General features: G+C 38.2%; 1 protein-coding gene across 4 annotated transcripts in view; it reads right to left on the reverse strand.

Annotated features, from left to right (window-relative positions):
- The window catches only part of GOLGA4 (golgin A4), a 116614-nt gene that overhangs the window by 98382 nt on the left and 3115 nt on the right, over positions 1-15117 (reverse strand). For 3 of the 4 annotated variants that reach the window (XM_054019384.1, XM_054019383.1, XM_054019385.1), the window contains exon 2: positions 7527-7625. In XM_054019384.1, coding sequence (XP_053875359.1) covers positions 7527-7625 — 99 coding nt within the window. Of the gene's footprint in view, positions 1-7043; positions 7080-7526; positions 7626-15117 lie in introns of those variants that run through there. The other variant, XM_054019386.1, reaches the window with a different exon arrangement.

A 15117-nucleotide genomic window follows, 5' to 3' on the forward strand; every position in this document is an offset into this window, starting at 1 on the left:
AGCCACCTCTTTGGCTGGGTTCGCTGAAGCCCCTGCAGTCAAGTTCTCTGGGCCCTGGTGCACAATGCATCCTTACGGCTTAACCCCTTCCTGCATGCGCTGTAGCTGAGGGACAGGAGGCGGCTGGGTTATGTTGGTGGCTAGCAGCAGCCTGGAGGTGTTAGCTGCCTTTCAACACTGTGCAGGCAGGAAGGGACAAGCTGCTTCCAGCCACAGGGGAGCGGGGGAAGGGGGAAAGAAAGCCAGGTCATTCCCTCCCCCTCCCTACCCCAATGGAAGCAGCTCCAATCCCTTCCCTCCTGCACAGTGACAAAAGGCTGCTGCTGGCCCCATTCTGGTGTGAACCCTGTCAGAAATCTGGGGAGGGGAGGCATGTGACCCTGGCATGCGTCTCTCTCCCCCGGATGCGGATGCGTTGCCTCGGGAAAATGTGACACTAGGTGCCAGGAGAGGTGGGTCCATCCTGGGGGCCCAGGCATGGAGGGCGGAGACCATGGGGTTGGTTGGTCACCCTCCCTCCCCCCTCCGTGAGAGAAGTGTACGGGAGTGTGTGTGACACCTCTCCCCATATAAACCCTAATCCCTTAAAGATTAGATTCTTTTTATTTATCTTACTACACAGTATTTCTTTTAAACAGGGACACAGCCAACTTGATGTTAATTTGAACATTTGTACTGCATAGTTCTGATTGATTGCCGTTGAACTGGCTTCAATATGAGTAATTTTACTAGGTGTCCCATATTCAGCACAGGGAAGTTTGGTCACCCTATATATCTCTCCTGTTTTCTGTATGCGAGTAAAGTGTGATCAGTTTACAAATTCCATTGTACAGTCTATGTGTTACTTTCTTTCACTGTCACATAGTCCCTTTGTGTACTGGAAGCTCCACAGCTTTGGTGGAACTCTGAGAGCATGCAAGGGCTATGGGGAGGCTTGAGAGAGCTGGCTTTAGTTTCTGGGCCTAGGTAGTTCGTCTGAGGAGTCCCCATGTCCAAGAGGGGTGTCAAACACTGGCTCTGCACTTGGCAGTGAGCAAGTGCCTAAACTGTGCACAGAAAGCTTAAGAGCATGGGGATACAGCAGGTGGATCCATGTTCAGCGACCTCGTTAGTGACTACTAGATGGAACTCATTCAGGGTTATAACAATGTTTACTTGTGTTTGAGGCACTGGACTAGGACCCAGGATAGCTAGGTTCTGTTCCTGGCTCTACCACAGGTGTGTAGGAAATGCAGATAAACTATCATAACACACACTCATACAAATTAAGTTTTGCATGGGGAGCTTTAATTCCAGCATTTTCTAACTTGCTGATGTTTGACTTAGCAACTTTAATGTTCTTAATTCTAAGGTTCTTGACTCAGTTTTCGGATGTAATCTACTATACAAATCACTACAACCCCTTTCTTCATATTAGTCACAATCACATCATTAAGCCTTGCACTGGAAATTCACTGTAGTTTAGTATTCAAAATACTGTAATAATTTTTTTCTTCAGCATTGATTTTTAAGAAAACAATTAGACATTACTATTATGATAGATGCTTTTGAAAACCACTGTTAATGACAATGGTTTTGTTTGCTTTCTATATAAATCAGGTAAAAGTCATGTTTGAAGTACAGCCCAAAGGAAAAATGTCCAATTTCTAATTATATGTAGTACTCCTGTAGGGACTAAAAAAATTCAAAAAACTAAATTACAAAACCATTTTCTGAAGGAAAACCTCTAATGAGTAGAGATTTAAAAATTAAAATAACTAAAGAGTAGATCGTAAGAATGACCGGTTAACTGCTAACAATGAACTTCAAAAATAATATTTTGAAATATTAGCAGTGGGCTTAAACGTAAAGATCTAACGTTAACAATAGCACATCAAGTGTCTTGACTGTCATATTTATGGCCTAACTGTAGGATAGGAATCGATCTGACATACCTTCAAACAAAGCAATAACATTACAGATAAAACCTTCTAAAGGCAAGCCACAAAAGGGAAAACAAATGACATAATAAGTAAGAACTGCTTCCCACCAGACACATTTTCTCATTGAGACCTATCTCCAAGACATAAGTGCCCTCCAGCTAACATATACAGAGACAACTCTTGAGCTTGTTGGAAATATAAAAAGCAAGTTGTCAAGCAAGTCAAGATCTATACATCCAGGGTTTCTTCTGCAATAAAACAGAAGGGTGTATATTTGTTTTGCATTCTATTTCAGAAAGAGTAAACATCTGTATCAAGAACAGCCTTTTTCTGGTTTGTTGTTTCTGCTATAGCAGGGGTCAGCAACCTTTCACAAGTGGTGTGCTGAGTCTTCATTTATTCACTCTAATTTAAAGTTTTGTGTGCCAGTAATACATTGTAACGTTTTAGAAGGTCTTTTTCTATAAGTCTATAATATATAACTAAACTATTGTTGTATGTAAAGTAAATAAGGTTTTTAAAATGTTTAAGAAACTTCATTTAAAATTAAATTAAAATGCAGAGCCCTCCGGACGGGTGGCCAGGACCCGGGCAGTGTGAGTGCCACTGAAAATCAGGTCGCTTGCCACCTTCGGCACACGTGCCATAGGTTGCCTACCCCTGTGCTATAGTGTGCAATCTAAGCATGTCTGTATAACTGCCAAAAGTGTACATTGTTAGGTTTCAAACAAATACCAGGTTACATATCCCTCAACATTTTCAGATATTTTACTTACCCATTTGACAGGAAAAACAGTTATATATGAGCACCTAGTATCCATGCATGACAATGTCTATTAGAAGCACTTCAGATGAAGCAGAGCACGAATGAACTGAAGTAGCAGCATTAGCAAGGGTATTAAGATGAAGTGTCTTTGTTAGATTGGAAAGGCCAGTTTCATTTGTCTTACTTTCTTATTAGACCACCTTGGGAAAGACTGCAGTTAATCTAAAACCTATTATAATATTAAAAAATTATATGCCAACACAAACATCTTGCAACTCTAAAATAAAATGCATAAGCACAGGTGTGGTGGCTTAGCTTTATTTCTACACTCTACACGAAATTTGCAAGATTCCTTGGCTGGGAGAAAAAGGGACATCACTTACTTCCAAAACACATCCTGAAAGCCAGGCTGAGATCCTTAGACCATCATAAACTGCTCTGCAATGATGACTGTATCCAGAGTGAGCCAATTCTTCCCTCTAACCCAGTCGTTTTCAACCTTTTTCCATTTGTGGACCCCTAAAAAATTTCAAATGGCGGACCGGACTCCCTTGAAAATCTTAGACAGTCTGCAGACCCCCAGACCACAGGTTGAAAACCACTACTCTAACCAAATGGGAGGCTGAAAAGGAAAGGGAACTAACCACCAGAAAGTAAAAATCTCTCCAAAAATGTGTGGTTGGTCAAGTATGCAAATCTTTCAAAATTTCAAAACATTATCTCAGACTTAAAATCCCTTCAAACTAAGTGGAATGTAAGAGTACAATATTAAAGAACGCTTTATATAAAAGTATCATTTGTTACAAAGGGACTATCTACATTTCTCTCAACATTTAAGATATTTCTTCAAAAGAAGTTGTCACAAAACCTGTGAACATTGGAAATATTTCCATGATTCAAAAAATTTGAAGTTTTAAATAAAAACATTCCCATGCACGGTTTGCAAGTTGAACACTGCAGCACTGAGAACCTGTAAGTTAAACTGACTAGAAATACAACAACACTGCAAACAATTTTAACTGTGCTGGTCCCAGGATATCAGAGAGACAAGGTGGGTGAAATAACACTGACACTTAATTCATTGATTTTCATTTTTAAATCAGAGAAATGCAAAACAAAGAATAAGTATAGTGAACAATATCTTAAAATGTAGACAATTCCCAATAATCTAAGATATTAGTAATATATTTTAAGACCCATGTATTGCAAAGAGATATTTTAGCTGACAAAGTTCCTTTAAAGTAATCTCCAGATGCTACTATATGTATTTTGACTATTATATTTAGCTACAATAACACTCCACTGACAATTCTTTTCTAAAGAGAAGCACCCAATTTGGCCAAACTAAAATGTTGCTTGAAAAACATGCCAAGGCAGGCATGTGTGTTCAAAAACTAATTGTACAATTTGGTCTAATTCTTCAGTCATGTGATTAAGAATAAAAGCTACTACTTAAACTGTATTCTATGAATATCTGGTCCAATTACACTTAAAATGAAAATAAATATACGAGCTTGTTTTCTTGTTAATCATGTTTCATAAAAATGAATATTTAAATGAATTTTAATGTCTTGATTGAGATAACTTCTTTAATATACATTATTACAGAGAAACTTATTTACATGTAATATTAAGAAGAATGGTTCTAAATAAATCTCGGAGATTTATTATCTCTTTTCAACTGTTCTACTTTCTGCATTTCTAATTACAGAATATGCTTCACAACAGAGTTGCTATGAGAATTTCTAGGCTGAGAGACAATCGTATACCTGAGCCCCCTTATGGTCCTCTTTGTTTCCCGTCTCTTTGTCCTATTTCCCCTTCTCCCCCTCCCTGCCTAAACAAACACAAAAAATAGCTTAACTTGCTTCTGTGCCTCTTCCCAGACTTAACCACTGTATTTAGAGCATGGGTAATGCAACTTGGCACATCCTGTGGGCTGCCTTTGATTCTCCTATTTGTCTGTAGAGTGTGTGCGTTACTGTGCAGACTGGAGAAAAAGGTCAAAGGCAACATTGATTAAATGAAGTACAGCAAGATGGACTCTATGTTCTATTAAGAACAATCTTAATGTTGCAAGTAGCATTGAAATGAATCAGAGAACACATTACAAGCCAGACAGTGTATGTATATTTTTTAAAAATAACTTTTCTATAAGGAGGCTTTCATTTTCAATTATTTTTAAGAGATGGGCTCAAGGTGCAAAATTTGGACATATACCTTAACATCAGTTCTAAGTTTTGGTTTAGGCCCATCTTTATTTTTTAAATTGTCATGGCACTGTACACAACATTGTACAATGTGTCAAATAAGTGAGTCCCAGCTCCAGAGAATTGCTGTATAAAAAAAAGTGTACAGATATGTAATAAACACAACACAAAACAGATTAGACCTAAAGTGGGCTACAGATTTTTACAAGCTAGGCCGATTCAAGGAAGAAATTTGTCTTAAGAGTTTTTCTAAAGGAAAGGTAGGATGGCTGGTGAACATTAACCGGATACTGTTCCAAGCATAAAGAGCAGCCTAACAGAAGACATGAAGTCAAAGGTGGGCAAAAAAGACAAGACAGCAGGTAACTGAAGGTATGTGTATACTGCAATTAAATACCCACAGCTGGCCCATGTCAGTCAACTTGGGCTTCGAGACTCAGGCTGCGGGGCAGTAAAATTGCAGTGTAGACTTATGGGCTCAGGCTGGATCCCAAGCTCTGGGACTCTTCCTCCTTATGAAGTCCAAAACATCTACACCGCAATTTTACAGCCCTGTGATCCCGAATCTACTGACACAGGCCAGCTGTGGGTGTTTAACTGCAGTGTAGACATAAGCTTCTTTGGATGCGAGTAATGTATAGCAGAGAAGGTGCTGTAGGAGATGGGTACAGATGGAGGCAGAGAAATAGTTGTGCAGAGCCTAAAGAGTGAGGGATGAAGAGCATGAATTTGAGATAGGAAGAGGGTTCAAGCCAGTAAAGGGATTAACTTTGATTAATCTTCAATTTTTGTTGATTTTTTTAACTTAATTTCTAACTTCAGTAAAGCAACAAGGTGTTATTTCTTAGAAAGGTTATTCAACTTTCATCCACATTCTTCTCTCCATTGTACAGAGATGTTAGAAGAAAGGGGAACAAGAATTCAGCAGTGCTATAGAATAAGATAAATAACATCAGGGAAATAACTTCAAGGTGTTGAAAAATTACAGGGCTCCTTGAAACTGTATTCAGTTTAGAATACATAATATATCCTAGGGATTATCCCTATCTTTGGATGCCCAACATCCCCACTTTGGTTGCCCCATCATTAATAGGTTTCTGATAGTTATATTGAAGAGGGCTTACTTGTTTATAAAGTTGTGCCACAACTAAACAAGAAAATTAAAGGTATTACAAGAACCATATAAAGTTGTCAAAGACTGGAAAATTAGTAAGCTGGTCACACAAATAAATAACATCACCACAACTCATGCCTTATGCTTTCACTCTTTCATACACATATACTGTCAAGCTCCTATTAAGAAACTGTCTGAAAACGGGTGTCAGTCATTCAAAGCTGCTGAGTAATGAAATTAATTAATAAGAAGTCAGCCAACAGATTCTCTACTTTTTGCGCTAGTCATCGATGACATGGGTTCCAGTTGCCAACAATTCCTCTTTCATGTGGGAGTGAGGTGGCTCTCACGAGGTAATGTGCTACTTGAATAGTCTGCATGAAGAGCAGAAGTACAGTTTTCCCTGAATGATTACAAAACTCCCCTTGATATCTTTAATAATTTAGCTTGGATGGCACTGGTTGCTGACATTTTGAAGCACATATGAACTGAAATTCTCTCTAGGAACAGCAGTGGATTGTTCTATCTATATTCAGTGAGGTAAACAAACTAATCGGAAAACTTTTAAATTAGTCTTTCCAAGCACAAAGGAAATTTGCAGTAATTTCCTCTTGTTTCAGGCTTCATTGAGGGAACCAATGAATCAGGCAGGAACCATCACAAATTTGTAAGTCAGCATCTTTTAGGGAAACATCAGATTTAGCTGTGGGACTATTTTCTTGATGATCTAATGATGCAAATAAGTTGGCAACAACCCCTCCAACTCAAGAACCTATGGACTCAGCAGCACTGACTAGGCCATTTTCCTCCATGTACCATTAAGCCAGGTTTCTCTTTGGTGGTTGTGATAAAAATGAAATATTGTAATTGTCCACTGATCAAAACTGAGATTATTTCCCCAATTCAACCTCATCAGCAAGACCAGCTCAATTCAGTGTGATGGAGGAGTGTATATAAAAATGCATCTCCTTCACAATTACAGCTCACTTTTTGACATTTCAGTTACTTCATTTATAATTACAAAACCTCACCTGCTTATGGTTAGAAGTCATGGAAAAGGTCACAACATTTCTCAGCCTTGAAGTGTTATCAGCTTGAAAAGTTTAGGAAGCCCTGCTTTACCGATATTAAAAATGCAGAGTTTAATTTGTATATACAGATGAGGTGTTGAGAATACTAATAAAGAGTTCTTAATAATTTTTTTTTTTTAATAAATGGAGATATACCTATCTCCTAGAACTGGAAGGGACCCTGAAGGGTCATTGAGTCCAACCCCCTGCCTTCACTAGCAGGACTAAGTATTGATTTTGCCCTAGATCCCTAAGTGGCCCCCTCAAGGATTGAACTCACAACCCTGGGTTTAGCAGTCCAATGCTCAAACCACTGACCTATCCCTCCCCCTTCTTAGATAAAAAGGTATTGTGTAAAGTGATAAATATGATTATACACTTAGATATTTTGTAATATGCTACAGATAAAAAGTTTATGAAAAGAAAACAGAGCTCTGAACTGACCTCTTTGTCTGGTGTTAAAGTGCCTTCATCAGATTGTTCTGTAAGTGAAGATGTTCTGCTCCTGTTGCCTGGTGGTGGTGGGGAAGATTTGGAGTGAGTCTGCATGGAGAAAGTGCACAAATCAGCAAGTAGTTTGAACTAATTTCACACACAATTCTCCAGTGTTGGAATATTTCAAATGACAACTATTAACTACAGTGCTCAATATAGCTTTGCTAAAGCATTCCATAAGATTTTCTTAAAAGGAAAAACACAGCTCTTCCCAGTGCCTACATGACAGATCTTATCTTGACTCAAAACCTATGCCACAGAAAAGGCACAATTCACAGGAATGGCCATACTGGGTAAGACCAATGGTCCATCTAGCCCAGAAAACTGACTTCCAACAGTGGCCAATGCCAGCTGCTTCAGAGGAAATTAATAGAACAGGGCAATCATCAAGTGATCTATCCCCAGTCATCCATTTACACCCAGCTTCTGGCAGCTAGATGCTTAGGACACCCAGAACATAGGGTTGCATCCCTGATCATCTTGGTTAACAGCCATTGATGGACCTATACACCATGAATTTATCTAATTCTTTTTTTAACCTAGTTATAGTTTTGGCCTTCGCATCGTGCCCCAGAAACAAATTCCACAGGTTGACTGTGCACTGTGTGAAGTAGTACTTCCTATTGTTTATTTTAAACATGATGCCCAATAATTTCATTGGGTGATCCCTACTTTCTGTGTAATGTGAAGGTGTAAATAAGAAAGTGCTAGTCACTTTCTCCGCACCATTCATAATTTCATAGACCTCTATAATACCCCCCCTTAGTTCTCTCTTTTCCAAGTTCCACAGTACCCGTCTTTTTAATCTCCCCACTCATATGTAAGCCATTCCATACCCCTAATCATGTTTGTTGCTCTTCTCCATACCTTTCCCAATTCTAATATATCTTTTTTGAGATAGGGTGAGCAAAACAGCATGCAGTATTCACTGTGTGGGTGTGCCATGGATTCATATAGTGGCATTATATTTTCTGTCTTAATACCTATCTCTTTCCTAATGATTCCTAACATTGTTATCTTTTTTGACGGCTGCTGCATGCTGAGCAGATGTTTTCAGAGCAATATCCACAATGACTCCAAGATTTCTTTCTTGAGTGGTAACAACTAAATTAGATCACATCATTTTATATATATAGTTGGGATTATGTTGCTCAAAGTGCATTAATCAACATTGAATTTCATCTGCCATTTTGTTGAGATCCCTGTTTTGTGAGATCCCTTTGTAACTCTGCGGTCTGCTTTGGACTTCTCTGTCTTGAGTAATTTTGTATCATCTGCAAATTTTGCCATCCCTTTTTCCAGATCATTTACGAATATTTTGAACAGCCCTGGTCCCAGTACAGCTCCCTAGGGGACACCACTATTTACCTCTCTCCATTCTGAAAACTGAGCATTTATTCCTACCCTTTATTTCCTGTCTTTTAACCAGTTACTGATCCATGCAAGGGCCTTCCCTCTTATCCCATGACTGCATACTTTGCTTATTTGCCTTTGGTAAGGGACCTAGTCATAGTCTTTCTGAAAGTCCAAGTACACTATATCACTTTTTTCCATGTTTGTTGACCTCCTCAAAGAATTCTAATAGGTTGGTGAGGCATGACTTCCCTTTAAAAGTCATGTTGACTCTTCCCCAACAAATCATGTTCATCTATGAGTCTGATAATTCTGTTCTTTAATACAGTTTCAACCAATTTGCCTGGTACTGTGAAGTTAAGCTTACTGGCGTGTAATTGCCAGGATCGCCTCTGAAACTTTTTTAAAAATCGGCATCACATTAGTTATTCTCCAGTCATCTAAGACAGAAGCTGATTTAAGTGTTAGGCTACATACCACGCTTAAGTAGCTGTGCAATTTCATACTGGAGTTCCTTCAGAACTCTTGGGTGAATACCTCCGGTCCTGCTGACTTATTACTGTTTAATGTATTAGTTTGTTTCAAAACCACCTGTACTGACACCTCAATGAGACAGTTAATCAGATTTGCCACATAAAAATAATAGCTCATGTGGCAGAATCTCTCTCACATCCCCTATAGTGAAGACAGATGCAAAGAATTCATTTAGCTTCTCTGCAACAGCCTGGTTTTCCTTGAGTGCTCCTTTAGCACTCAATCATCCAGTGGCCCCACTGACTGTTTGGCAAGTTTCCTGCTTCTGAAGTACTTAAAAAAAATTGCTGCTAGTTTTTGAGTCTTTGCCTAGTTGCTCTTCAAATTCTTTTTTGGCCTGCCTAATTATACTTTGACACTTGACTTGCCAGAGTTTATGCTCCTTTCTATTTTCCTCAGTAGGATTTGACTTCCAGTTTTTCAAGGATGCCTTTTTGCCTCTAACCACTTCTTTTACTCTGTTGTTCACTCATGGTGGAACTGTTTTGGTCCTCTTACTATGTTTTTTTAATTTGGGGTATATATTTAATTTGAGTCTCTATGTGGTATTTTTAAAAAAGTTTTTATGCAGCTTGCTGGCATTTCATTCTTGTGACTGTACCTTTTCTCTTCTGTTTAACTAGCATCCTAATTTTTAAGTAGTTCCCCTTCTGAAGTTAAATGCTAGTGTGATGGACTTTGAAACTTTCCCTCCCAGAAGGATGTTAAATTTAATTATATTATGGTCACGATTATCAAGCAGTTCAGCTATATTCACTTCTGGGACCAGATCATGTGTTCCACTTAGGATCAAAAATTGCCTCTCTCTTTGTGGGTTTCAGGACTAGCTGCTCCATGAAGCAGTCATTAATGGTGTCTAGAAACTTAATCTCAGCATCCTGTCCTAAAATGACATGTACCCAGTCAATATGGGAATAGCTGAAATCCCACATAATTATTGAGTTTTCTATTCTTATAGCCTTCCTAATCTCCCAGAGCATTTCACACCATCACCATCCTAGTCAGCTGGTTGGTAGTATATTCTTACTGATATACTCTTAGCATGGAATTTCTATCCATAGAGATTCTATGGTACAGTTTGATTCATTTAAGATTTTTATTATATTTGACTCCATGCATTCTTTCACATATAGTGCCACCCTCCACCCGCACCAGCACAAACTATTCTGTCATTCCTATATATACTGTACCCTGGTATTACAGGGTCCCATTGATCATCATCATATTACCAAGTTTCTGAGATGCCTATATCAATATCCTCACTGAATACCGGGCACTCAAGTTCACCCTTCTCCAGTCAGTCCCAAGAACTTGCAGTGAGGCTACATTAGCTATTTTAATAATTTATAACCACAGTTCACACTTAGTACTACAGATCTGAGGCCTGACAAATAGATATATATATATATATACACACAAACCTTTAAACCTAAAACTACTTTTATATACAACTACCCCGATATAACGCGACCCGATATAACATGAATTCGGATATAATGCTGTAAAGCAGTGCTCTGGGGGGCGGGGCTATGCACTCCGGTGGATCAAAGCAAGTTCGATATAATGCAGTTTCACCTATAACGCAGTAAGATTTTTTGGCTCCCGAGGACAGCGTTATATCGGGGTAGAGGTGTGTGTATATATTTATTCATTCAATCATTTTGATGGCTAGTGTCTTCTGGTTCCCTTAACTTATGCATTTAAAGGATCACAAATACAAGTGGTACAGAAACGCTCTTTAAACTTGAATGAACATAGTTTTTAAAGGCAACTCATACTTTTTCTGGATTTTATCTTTTAAGAAATATAAAAAAGTCTATTTTCCTCTCAATGTATATTTTCCCCCATTAACGTTAATTAAGGCTGTGATATGAGATATTTATCATTTTGGAGGTTTTTATTGGGATATACTATTAATTTTCTGCAGACCGAGATAACTTTGTTAGCTGAGTAACCCATCACATTATATATTTAATATTCTACATGTGTAAATATATGCAAAAGTCAGGAAAGTACGCTGTCACGTGGCTAACGACTCCAGAGAGCTGCAAGTGCTGTAAAATTACTGAAATGTACACTAATTCTAAGTAGCAAAGAAATCTTAAATTTCATGTGTAAATTAAACAAACTTTTTGGTTTAGGCAATTATTAACTTTTGCCAACACAGTCAAAAATGAGTGGCTCAAAAGGAAATTTCAGGGCTGGAGATGGGGATGACAAGGAAATAATTAAACAAGAACTTTTACAAAAAGCAAGAGAAAAATAGAAGCTGCACAAGGAAAAGTGAGCAGAAGAATTTAAGACAGTTTTTATGAAGTCAACAAAGCAAACAAACTTTATTGCACTGAATGACTATAATCAAAAGACAAATTTCACAACTTTTCCTGAGTCCTCTCTATACCATAACCAACTCACATGTAGTTTATTATGCTCATCACACTCAACTATAAAATATCACTATGAACTAACTAAAATATTAAAATACCAAAAGCTCTATGCTATAGATAAAACTAATTAACAAGATCTCATTGTACATGTCTAACTACTGTTGACAATATACCAAGAATGTACAATTACTTTTGTTGCAAATTTACTGTTTGACTTCCAGAAACATGTGATGATAGTAGCATCATCTTGCTTTCAATACCTCTCTATATTTTCCAAATGGATGGCTCAGAAGAATCAAGCATTGAGTATTTGATGTTCTATGACATGGATAGTAGACTATCTACTCACTGAAAAGAAATAGTTATGTTCCCAGTAAAATCAGTCATTTTTAGAAAGCGGAAGGAGTTTAATGTTTTGTATGTATAAAGACCTGGCACAATTCTAGTCTAATCCTGTAGTATGATGGGAAAGAGTAATAACTAATAGTACTCTGCCTACCAGTTGCCTGAGAACAACTAATATAAAAGATCTGATAGATAATAGCCAACACGTGAAATATCAAACCAAATACAATGGATTATTCCAATTTCTGGCACAGCCATGAGTACTGCCATTACCAAATAAGCAGGATATTCTCAGCTCAGAATAAAAACTGCTAGAAAGTCAAACACCTCATTTAGTATCAAATGACCATGCAACCATGGAGGCAATATATGTTGCTGAGAAATTGAGCTCCAAAGACTTTAAGATATTTACTTTTCATAGAGAATGAAAAATCTACTCACCCATTGCAAATATAAAGTTTCCCCAAGCTAGTGCAAAAAAAAAAAAAAAAAAAAAAATTAAAGAAAAAAGTTTTCTGGTCCTTATGAATGCAAAAAATAATCTTTTAAACACGAACCAAGTGTTATCTGATGCAGTGCCATCTTACTTGTCTACAGGCAATACTCCAGCATCCCCACTGCTTCTAATAAGGCCTGGTCCACACTAACCCCCCACTTCGGACTCAGGTACGCAAATTCAGCTACGTTAATAACGTAGCTGAATTCGAAGTACCTTAGTCCGAACTTACCGCAGGTCCAGACGCGGCAGGCAGGCTCCCCCGTCGATGCCGCGTACTCCTCTCGCCGAGCTGGAGTACTGGCGTCGACGGCGAGCACTTCCGGGATCGATCCCAGAAGATCGATTGCCTGCCGCCGAACAAGGAAATAAGTGTAGACGTACCCTCAGTTTCTCAAGTTTCAGAAGACTGTAACTAACCAAAGTCTGGTCAGTTTTTGCTGCTGTGTTCAGAACCATGGTCAGTTTCATTCTAGTGCTGCTCTTGAAAACTAGAAGGAGCAGCAGCAGAGGAAGGTACTGAAGCTAGTCACTACACAGGAGGATCCTCAGGCTTGGGAAGGAGCAGAATATGGAGACCAGCAGCGGGGTCTGGAAAGGGAAGAGGAACAGCAAGAGCATGTTCCTTCTCCCTTTATACAGCGAGAGAATTTGAGGGGGGGAAGGAGAGGGACTTGGGAAGCAGAGGAAATTTGGGGTCTCCAAGTTGAGACGCCCGACACCTACTAGCTAGCAACTCTTACAAAAGATGAAGCTGCAAAGCAAGGCCCAGGAACAGTAATAGGTTCTTACCTAGTCATTGTACCTGAATAGTGGCACCAGCCTATCAATCAATCTTGGGCCAGAACATTTAGTCCTCTAGCTTCTAGTGACTGGTAAAATCACCAAGGCTTATCTGCAAGGTGAGAAGATGTGTGTGCAGTGGGAGAGTAAATGGAGTAGAGACAGACTGGAGAAAGATTACATAGTGTAAGAGGTAAAGACAATATACCAAAAAAGAAAGAGCAAACAGTGAAGACAGCCCAAGAAAAGATGCACCATGACAGGATATAAGAAAACAGTGAAAGTGAGTGAAGCCATGAAGGGAAAGAAAATCTAAAGCAACGAATGTTGTAAGTTTCTTTTTTTTTTAAGTTGTCTTGAATCGAAAATTGATTGACATTATAATATAATCCAATTAACTGCTTGCAGTTATTTTATTCCTTTAGGAGAGTGGAGGAGGAAAAAAATACACTGCTACCTCGATATAACGCGACCAGATATAACACGAATTCGGATATAACGCTGTAAAGCAGTGCTCGGGGGAGGGCAGGGCTGCGCCCTCCGGTGGATCAAAGCAAGTTCAATATAACGCAGTTTCACCTATATCATGGTAAGATTTTTTGGCTCCCGAGGACAGTGTTATATCGAGGTAGAGGTGTACTTTTCACTCTGACTGGGAGATCTTGTGTAAATTTTTTGAGGGCTGATGCCATTTCTTTTGATTTATGTCATTTGATTTCATTGTCCAAGTTGTATGAAATGTAGAGTTAGCAGATTAGTCAATTCCAGTTTTATTCAAAGTCAAATTTCACTCTGATTTCACACACTAACTCAGTGGTGCAATTTTGGAGTTGTCAGCGTTGCAGGATAATGGTTAAAACTAAACATTCTGTTTTCATTTTGTGGGGTTTGGGGTTTTTAATTCATTTCAAAGTGACAATATAGTATATAAGATCACTGACAGATCAGAAACTGACAGTATGATGGAACAAATAAAGTGTTATTTAACTTAGTTTAAACTGTTTGATTCAGTTTCACAAGATTTGCCAATGAATATTTCAACAGAGAAATAAAGCCAGACTGTACATTATGCTAGTGAAAAAAACATCACCACACTCAGGCACAAATATATCCACAACATTGATTCACAATAAGTACTGATTCCTCAATACATACTGACTGTCCCAAACTAAATGGGATAAAATTTTCAGTGTGATGCACAATGATTTAGCTGAAATGTCTCCTTAAAATTAAACTGAAGTCTTATAGCTAAATCACTCTATAATTTATTGAAAACATGCATATAAATATATTGCCTCAGATCTATCCCTGATGAAAGCAATCCTTTACCACTACAAAAGTGTGAAGAGACCCATAACTAATGGCATATGAAAGAATTTAAAATGAAATGTGATAATACACTATACAACCTTATAAAGATCTTGTTTACAACTCTCAACAAAAAGATCACTCCCCACTTGAAGAATCAGCATCTTGGATGAAATTGAGTGTAAATATTCATACCCAAAATACTTACTAGAAGTTGCTCATTCTGCATAGCCTATCATGTACTTAATGATTTTTTTAGTTTTGCCCTTCGAGTTACTGCCGTCTGTGACAAGTATACATTCTGTATTATTATAATTTACAAATTGCTGTTGCA

This window comes from Malaclemys terrapin, chromosome 2 (assembly GCF_027887155.1).
Source record: "Malaclemys terrapin pileata isolate rMalTer1 chromosome 2, rMalTer1.hap1, whole genome shotgun sequence".
NCBI classification, from domain to species: domain Eukaryota; kingdom Metazoa; phylum Chordata; order Testudines; family Emydidae; genus Malaclemys; species Malaclemys terrapin.